Genomic DNA, 10,204 nt, shown 5'->3' with positions numbered 1-10,204 from the left:
CAAAAGAGGATAAACCAAAAAACAAAAAAGAGAAACAACTCAATAGAAACATATTTTGGATTTAAACGTAATGAGCTTCATCTCTAAAAATTTTAGTAGTGAATTTTTTATATTCTTAAAATTATAAATTCAGATCGAATATTTGCTAAAATATTCATAGATTTTCACAAAAAAGTTATACTTCGTATCGAAAATATTATTGAGTTCCAGTGAACCTATTATTCACGAGTTTGGTCGAACCTGTATTAAAATATTCAATAAATATGTACAAATATTAAATTTAGAATTCGATTATATATATTTAAAGTCGTGATTCTAAAATCCAAAACACATACAGTTTAAATCCTGACTCTGCAGACATGAGGCGGATGCAATGTGGTAGTTACGAGTTCAATTAAACCCATTACTTTCGATACGGAGTAGAAATTTATGTGTAAAAATTCATTAAAATTGCAAAATAATAGATTTGAACCTATAACCTTAAAAATATAATGGTTTATATTAAAAATCTTACAAGTTAAATCCATAGAGTTTAAATCATGGATACGTCTATGCATGCAGAGGCGTGTCTAGTGTAGAAGCTATGAGTTCAGCTAAACCCATAATTTTCGCTCATACCCTGTATTTTTGCCCAAAAAATTATTAAATATGTTCAAATAATAAATTTTGAATCCATTAAATTAGATGAGATATAATAGAATTACGAATCTGAACCCATATAATTTAAATTCTGAATCTGCCTCTCGCTACTTGTGCCCCGAGGAAAAAGAGGCTGAAATACGAATAATGCCACTCTTGATCCTTGGCAGAAATTCACATGTTTGAACACTTCGAATCCTTATCTAGATTTCAAGCATTATCATGAAACTATTTGAAATGATCTACATATAATGATATACTGTTTAAGTTGGTCTTGAATTTCTTTTTTTGTGAGAGTTTTAGTGCTCAAAAAGTGAACATTCAAATATGTTGTCTTTGTCATCATCCTAAGATTAAATCATAATTTCATAGTTGGTAATTGGCTTTCATGCATGCTTTGGTAATAGTCTTTTTTCTCTTATATCCTTCTAGAATATTAAACAATGAATAAGACTCCGATTTGATCATAGTTGTAAAACACTAAACAAAACTATTGATTTGGATGATAACTAGTAATCACAAGTGGGTTTTAATTCAAAGTTTATTCTGATAAATTAATTTGGATACTTTGTTTTATTTTAGAAAAATCAGACATTTGACCTAATTTTTCTCAAATATGCTAGAATTTTAGTTACTGCCTTTGATATACTTTCTATATTTTAAAATCATTTGCACAAGGAAGAGAGAGAGAGAGTCAATGCTCTCTTAATGTCCTAATTAATCTTATCCTGTTTCATAATGATTGTTTTGACGACGATTTTTGGATAATTGCACTAATTAGCTTCTTTTACTTCAGCAAAAAGAAGTTTGTTGAAGTCATAACAATTTTTCCCTATGTTTTTTTTCTCCCTTTCGGCTTCTACTATTTTTCTTCTATTTTGTCGTACGATGCTCTCGTACCAAACAAGTATTGATCACGGTAAAAAGTAAAAGTAAGTTGAGTGAGCTTCATAATTCTGTAAAAAGATTATTTACTAGGGCAATGCAGTGCACAAAGTATTTCGCGTTCATGCAAGTCTGGAGTAGGACCGCAACCCTAAAGGGTTTGATATAGACAACCTATCTTAATGCAAGCATCAGTGGCTGATTTCACAGCTCAAACCCGTAACCTATAGATATCACGGATACAACTTGACCGTTCTTCCAAGGCTCCCCTTCGTAAAAAAAAATCATTTACAAAGAAGAAGAAACAATCTTTTGGCAAGTCCTAGAAAAAATTCGTAGGAAAAAATGCATACTTCTAATAGTGTGTAAAGAACACTTAAGAAAAATGACGAGAGAAGATTTAGACCACTAACTTCTATTTGCGCATGGTTAATTGAATGTGATTTTTTGTTTTAGTTTTGCTCTTTTTTGCTCATTGTTGATCTCCTTACTGTCTTGTAGTTTTTATTCTGTTTTTATATAGTTTTTTGGTATTGTCTTTTCTTCCCTATATTTTCATTAATCTGGTGCTTATGCTATCCTGAGCCGAGGGTCTATTGGACCTCTCCAGTGGCGGAGCCAGAATTATCCTTAAGGGGAATCAAAATATAAATAAGTAAGCATATGAAAAAGTTAAGGGGAGTCAACACATTATATATATACATAAAAATAAAATATTTAACCTATCTATGCGGTATAATTTCCCGACGAAGGAGTGTCAATTGACTCCCCTTGCCAATGAGTGGCTCCGCCATTGAGCCTCTCTATCCTTACAAGGTAAGGGTAAAGTCTACGCACACACTACTTCCCCAGACCTTACGGTGTGGAGTAATACTGAGTATATTGTTGTTGCGGTAGTTTTGCTCTTTTTTGCCACCCGTGATAGTGATATTGGAAAAATAACAAAACATAAGAGAAACAATAAGAAAGAGAAAATAGTAATAGTACAAAAAAATTTGTGGGAAAGCTGTGGCGTGAGATAAAATGGTAAAAACCAGAGCAAGTGGAGAGAAGCATACATATCTGTCTTGACTTTGTTTGTCACATTCGAATCCACTATGATTCTCCTCTCCTAGGCTTCATTTATTATTTCCTTTTTCTTTTTAATCATCGGATATCCGAAACATACTTATCCGATTAATTATTATTATTTCTTCGTATTTAACCGTTCCGTGTTCAGAACATATTAATTCGATTAATTCAGATTCGAATTGCATAGAGTTCGATAAGCGTAAATACTCCCTAGCTATCAAAAAAAAATTCATTCTAATATTATAATACGAGACCTTTGATTAAGGGTGAAAGAATTTCACCTATGGTATCATTAAATATATTTGCTTTAAAATTTCATTTCCCATGTTTCTTTTCTTTTTCGCTTATTCTTCCAAATAATTTAAGTTCTTGTACTAGCAGTATATTATTTTTTTCACACCATTATATTAAGATGAACTATAGAAAAATGGATCTTTTTAAAATATAAGCGTAGTTTGATGATATAAATTATAACATAAGTAATCTGCTATAACAAGTTATAATATATTATTGATGATGCATGTAAAAGTTACTTATATATTATAAATTGATAATAATAATATAAAAGCTGGCACTTAACATCTGTCCTGCTAATTACCTTCCCCCAATAATACAAACTAGAAAATGTGAAGTAAAAAGAGTAATTAACTTGTACATGTATGTCCATATCGCAATTGCACAACTAGCTAGACGAACACAAATTTTTACGTCACGAGGTTTTAAAATCAACAAATATGATCTTGCATGCCCAATTGGTCAAATTTTATGATTGGATGTATAATCAACACGAAATTAACTGCTTCATCTGTTTTATTTTTATGACATTTCCCCTTTTTAATTTGCTTAAAAAAGATACTCTGTTATTTGGAAACCTTTTAAATATTAAACTTTTATTTTATTCTTATTGACATAATATTAGCGATCATATAATCATAGAAATATCATTATATATTTAAGACCACATGTTCAAAGAGTACTCTTTTTGTATATGCAAAAGTCGTTTTGCTAAGTGTGCAAAAAGTCTTTCATTATAAATTGATAAGGAAAAGAAGCTACATATAAGGTATAGTAATACTCTTAATGATGTGAGACCGTTTGAGAAAATCGTGGGGGCTTGGTTCAAAGAGGACCGTATCACACCATGTAAAGAGTGTGGTTCGGTTGACTTAGTCCAACAATTGATATCAAAGCCAATAGTTCGGCGAGATGAGTATGAAAATGGTGCCATGGCATTGTGGTGACATGAGGCCTGGCTTAACGCCCATGCCCATCAACTGGTCGATTTAGTATCGTCATCCATAGCTTAGCTTGGAAATACATACGCGCGTGCACACATATAAAAAAAAAAGCATGTGGGCTCGAGTGGTCATAAATACTTGAATTATATAGGTGGCACGCAGTGAATTTCCAAATATGCCCAAGGATCAAGGTGATAAGTGACGTGAAATTCTTACTTCAAGGGGAAGATTGTTTGAAAGCGAATAAAATCTCACATTGAAAGTTGCTTAGAAAAAGAAGCTGTATATAAGGTGTAGTGATACTCTTAATGGTGATACTCTTAACAGTGTCGGGCCTTTTGAAAAAATCGTACGAGATCGGCCCAAAGCAAACATAATGTTAAGATTATCTTTGTGCTGGCTAATTAGCTCAACACTTCGTTCCTCTTTAAATTCTGTATCCACTCAAACACCGCTATATAAAATGAAATAAAACGAAATGCTTTATTTAAATAAAAAACACATCATAAGTCATCATCATAAGTATTTAAATTTTTAATTTCAAGATACAGGTTTAGGTCATAATGGTATTTTTGAAACTGAACAAACGATATGGTGACATAAAATATACCTACATACCTAGCTTAAGCTCTATCATATCCTATAAATAGTGGAGTCTAGAAGTCATTTAGAGCACAACACATAAACTAACAAAAATGGAAGTAATGAAGAAGAAAGAAAACACCTCTAGAAAAATGAAGGGTGGAATGATCACTATGCCCTTCATCTTTGGTTAGTTCCCTTTTATTTTTCCAAATAATATTCATATTTTCTTCATGAAGTTTTGAATCTTGAAACTTACCTTTTGCATATTTTCTTGAATACTAAGGTGAAACTTATGTATGTGGTAATACTTTTTTTTTGGTGTGCAGCAAATGAGATATGTGAAAAGTTGGCAGTGGTGGGATTTGGTGCAAATATGATAATATATTTGACAAATGAGCTCCATCTTCCATTGACAAAAGCAGCTAATACTCTTACAAACTTTGGTGGCACTGCAAGTTTGACTCCATTGCTTGGAGCTTTCATTGCTGATACTTTTGCAGGAAGGTTTTGGACCATAACAATTGCTTCTATCATCTACCAAATGGTAAGACTCATTCTCTTTCGAGTTTAACTTATATACACTGACAGTTGCTTCATAACCGACAACTTTTCGTCAGTTTTATCCCTCGGTAAAACGGGTGTTTTTAGTAGTGTTAAAAGATAATTAACGGTAAATCAATACATTCATAATAAGTGGATTAGTAACCTGGAAAAAATAATAGGTTACATGCTATAACATATTATACTGCAGTGGTAGTAATTCTTTTTAACGTTATTATAGTTGATATGCTAGCTCACTACAGAAAAAACTAGAATTACTTACAAACTTCGCTGCTAATATGTTGTTAAATCGCTCGTAGCTAACAGAATTTTTTGATAATATAGCGCTAATCCGTCACTAATTAAGTTTCGCAATGAATTTTTCTGTTTAACTATAGAATTTATCCGTCACTAATTTCTGTTTTTTTAGTAGTTCTGTTTGATGCTTCCTAGACATGTATTCAGCAAAACTTAAATTTGGGTGAAGAAGGGTTATAGACATATATACTTCCTTCTCCATGAAACATTTATTAAATGGCTGATATTCTTTGATAAGGCTGCAGAGGATAAGATATATAAGGTGAAAATAACTTTTGATAGGCAAAACCTTTAGTTTGGGATTTGAATAAAAAACAATGAATATATTATAACTATGATTATCCATGTCTTATAAAACCCAAATTAATATAGGATTTAACTTATATATACGGATAATGTAATATTTTTATAATATTAGTTTATTTTTATCTATTGTAATAAATAACTTGTCTTATTTTTCAAGTTACTAATCTACTTTTTATGGATGATTACATGTAGTTACTATGATTTAAATAACCTGATCGCATAAAAGTTCGTTTACACTGCCACTGTATAGAAGTTACAGTATTCATTAATAGAACATTCATTAATAGAAGGGAAGCCTTGGCGTAACTGGTAAAGTTGTTGATATGTGACCAGGAGGTCACTGGTTCGAGCCATGGAAGCCGCCTCTTGCAGAACTGCAGGGTAAGGTTGCGTACGATAGACCCTTGTGGTCTGACCCTTCCCCGAACCCCGCGCATAGCGGCAGCTTAATGCACCGGCTGCCCTTTAACATGTACCTTGAGTTTTCCTATTTCAATTTCTTGATATTTTCTTGACTTTTTTTAACGTTTTTGATTGATTTTTATATTCCTTTGATTAAATTTCAGGGTATGATCATTTTAACATTATCAGCAATACTTCCACAACTAAGGCCACCTACTTGTAAAAGTGATGAAATATGCAAAGAAGCAAATTCTGGTCAATTAGCCATTCTCTATATATCATTACTCTTAACAGCATTTGGTTCAGGAGGAATTAGGCCATGTGTTGTAGCATTTGGAGCAGAACAATTTGATGAAACCAATCCAAATCAAAAAACACAAACATGGAAATTCTTCAATTGGTATTATTTTTGTATGGGATTTTCCATGCTAATAGCTGTGACAGTAATTGTTTATATCCAAGATAATATTGGATGGGGTATAGGATTTGGTATTCCAACAATTGCTATGCTTATTTCAATTATTGTCTTCATATTTGGATACCCTTTATATAGAAATTTGGATCCTGCTGGTAGTCCTTTTACTAGGCTATTACAAGTTTGTGTTGCTGCCTACAAGAAAAGAAAATTGGACATGGTTTCTGATCCTAATTTCTTGTACCAAAATGAAGAACTTGATGCTGATATTTCTACTGCTGGCAAGCTTGTTCACACTAAGCAAATGAAGTAAGTCATTTTTTCATTTCGAGTTTAAGTTCTGTGCACTAACTGTTACGCCTATATGTTTTTTTAAAACCATTAGGTAAAATTGGCTTTAAAAAATAGGTATTTCTTCATATTCTAGCCTTATAATAGTAGCCGGAAACATAGAGAGGATACCTACTATAGTAAAATTTTACTTATTGTAATAATCATTTACGCTGTCAAGATCCTTTGTGTTTTTGACTTTAACTTTTTTTAAGCTGGTAGTGTACATCTAAACAATAACAACATATAGATGTTCATAATAAGTGGAAATAGTTAACTAGAGATAAAACATGTAACCGACATGTTAACAACAACAATCGAGTAAAATCCCACAGGTGAGGGGTCTGGGAGGGTAGTGTGTACGCAGACCTTAACCCTATCCGATGGAGTAGAAATGTTGTTTTCGAAAGACCCTCGGCTCAAGAAGACAAAAAAAGGTGAAAAGAGACAATATATCAGTACCATCAAGAAAAACCATAAAAAATAATAATAGCATCATAAGAACCGAAAAATAGATGAAATGTAATAACAATAACCAGTAAATAAGGTCCGGTGCTGTAACCTACATGTTAGTTTTCCCTAGAATGCATTACATGTTAGTTTGCACCAATATGCTTCTTTTAGCTTGCAGAAAATAATTGAATTGATTCATACAAGTACACATAATGTGAGGTGAAAACTCAGTGATTGGCTAACTTCCTTTAAAATCTAGCAAAAAATTTATATTTATCTCAAGAATCCAATTAACCAATAACTGGAGATGATACAAAATGTCCCTTCCTGTAATATGAAGAACACTTAGTGGAAAGACCACAGCCATGACATGGACAGGATAAACCAAATACCTGGCTATTATATTTTATCAATCATCAATCAATTTAACAAAGAAGAGGCTCGGAGTAACGGTAAAGTCGTCTCCGTGTAACTTATAAGTTACGGGTTCAATTCGTGGAACTGGCCATTAATGCTTGCATTAGGGTAGGTTGTCTGCATCACACCCCTTGAGGTGCGGCCCTTCCCCGGACTCTACATGAACACTGACAACCTGATGCTTGCATTAGGGTACGCTGTCTGCATCACTTCCCTTAGGGTGCGATCCTTTCCTGGACTCTGCGTGAACGCGGAATGCCTTGTGCGTGGGTTGTCCATATCAATCAATTTAATGTGTGGCCAAAAACATTATGTGAAGCATTGCACGTTTATGTTTCTGAATTATTCATAATAATTTCTGTTTGTCTGTCCTGTTGTCCTTTTATTTCAAGATTCATTGAATTTTTCTTTCCCAATTTCCTTTTTAGTTTAAATTTCATTTCTTGGCTTGACAATAATGCTCTGCAAGATCAGTCCTGAGGCTAATAGAAACCAGAAAACATGTTGATAAATACTGCCAAATTCTTTTTTTGGAAGTGTACTATCAAATTTCTCAATTTGTCTCCAATAATATCTAGGTGGTCACAGATTGTTATTAATCTATTAGAAATTTGATGAAACTGGAACAGAAACCATTGAATTGGTTCTGGTTTTCAATTCATGTGAGTAATGACTATTTTGGCTGTAAAAAGGTACAGATCCAAGTTTAGTAAGTTAAAATATACTCCTTCCGTTTTAATTTAGATGATATAGTTTGACTCGGCACGGAGTTTAAGAGAAAAGAAGAAGATATTTGAAACTTGTGGTCTTAAAATTTTAAGGGTTAAAAGCTTTGTGTGGCGGGAGTCTTGGAGCAACAGTAAAGTTGTTTTCGTGTGATCTATTGGTCGGGGGTTCGAGCTGTGGAAGCAGCCACTAATGCTTGCATTAGGTTAGGCTGTCTACATCACACCTCTTTGGATGCGGCCCTTCCTGAACCCTACGTGAACACAGAACCTTGTGCACCGGAATACCGGATTGCCCTTGTTATTTTTATTTTGGCGTAGACTTGATCAAGAAAGACAACATGCTAATGCCTGAATATATGTCAAGAACCAATATTAGCAATTGATCAATATTCATTGGACTATTTGGAAAGGGACATTCTCACATGCATGCATTATTATTATGAGCGTTTGAATTTTATGACTATCTCATCTGAAAGTTTAAGTTGTTAGCTAATCATATTCTGTCTCGATTTCAGATTCTTGGACAGGGCAGCAATTGTGACAGAGGAAGACAATCCAAAATCTCCGAATCTATGGAGATTAAACACAGTTCATCGCGTAGAAGAGCTAAAATCAGTGATCCGAATGGGACCAATATGGGCATCAGGAATTATTCTAATCACAGCATATGCTCAACAACACACATTCTCAGTACAACAGGCAAAAACAATGGACAGACACTTAATAAAATCCTTCGAAATCCCAGCTGCATCAATGACAGTCTTCACATTAACAACAATGTTATGCACCATTTGCTTCTATGACCGCGTTTTTGTGCCTATAGCGCGTAAATTCACTGGTCTAGAACGAGGCATATCGTTCCTTAGCAGGATGGCTATCGGCTTCTTTATTTCAGTTCTAGCCACATTAGTAGCCGGATTTATTGAAGTTAAACGAAAAGAAGCAGCGTTAACTCATGGACTTATCGATCAAGGTAAAGCGATAGTTCCCATTTCAGTATTTTGGCTTGTGCCTCAGTATTGCTTACATGGTGTAGCTGAGGCATTTATGTCAATTGGACATCTTGAATTTTTCTATGATCAAGCACCAGAGAGTATGAGAAGTACAGCTACTGCATTATTTTGGACATCAATTTCAGCTGGGAATTATTTGAGTACACTTTTGGTTTCATTAGTGCATAAATTTACTTCAGGTGGTGGAGGATCAAATTGGTTACCTGATAATAATTTGAATAAGGGAAAATTAGAGTATTTTTATTGGTTAATCACAATTCTACAAGTGATTAACTTGATGTACTATCTGTTTTGTGCAAAATTCTATACTTTTAAACCTATTCAGGTACAGAAGACAGAAGATTTGGACTCTAAAAAAGATAGTATTGAACTTGTACACAATGTTTAGTTTGTATTAGTATTCTTGATTTAGAAGGTTTTTGTAACTTTGGCCTATGGTTATGTCCTATTATGTAGTAATAATTTTAGGTTAGTAGGAAAGAAATTAATGGTATTTATAGTTGTAGTAGGTAAAGGAGAAAGTTTTTGAGAAATAGTTTTAATTGTATTGCTCCATATTAAGTATCAAGCAATAGATTCTGGTTTTATACTTTTTGCAGTTTACACTTTTGGAAAATGTATATTATTCTGCTACTAAGTGAATGAGGGGTTCAGAGTAGGAGGTCAAATTTCTTAATTGTTTGATTCGGCAGTGTTTTCACATATATTTTTATTACTAAATCATAATTAATTTTTACTCGTTTTCACCTCAACTTATCATTTAAACCTGGAAGAAATTCAAAAATAGCCAGATTTATAACTGGTCGTTCAAAAATAGCCCAGTTTCAAAAGTAATCGAAATTTAGCCAATTTTCATGTAAAGAT

At 33.1% G+C, this 10,204-nt stretch overlaps 1 protein-coding gene across 2 annotated transcripts; it reads left to right on the top strand.

Moving 5' to 3' along the window:
• LOC109235253 (protein NRT1/ PTR FAMILY 3.1) lies at nucleotides 4,495-9,938 on the top strand. 2 transcript variants are annotated; one of them, XM_019401293.1, is made up of 5 exons: nucleotides 4,495-4,604; nucleotides 4,745-4,962; nucleotides 5,916-5,963; nucleotides 6,149-6,708; nucleotides 8,843-9,938. In XM_019401293.1, exons 1-5 carry the CDS (start codon nucleotides 4,529-4,531, stop codon nucleotides 9,726-9,728), a joined length of 1,788 nt encoding a protein of 595 aa, XP_019256838.1. In that variant the 5' UTR covers nucleotides 4,495-4,528; the 3' UTR covers nucleotides 9,729-9,938. The 2 variants fall into 2 exon arrangements, with proteins under 2 accessions (XP_019256838.1, XP_019256839.1); XM_019401294.1 differs by lacking the exon at nucleotides 5,916-5,963.

This window comes from Nicotiana attenuata, chromosome 12 (assembly GCF_001879085.1).
Source record: "Nicotiana attenuata strain UT chromosome 12, NIATTr2, whole genome shotgun sequence".
Classification (NCBI taxonomy): Eukaryota; Viridiplantae; Streptophyta; class Magnoliopsida; order Solanales; family Solanaceae; genus Nicotiana; species Nicotiana attenuata.
This window is presented reverse-complemented; position numbering and strand designations above follow the sequence as displayed.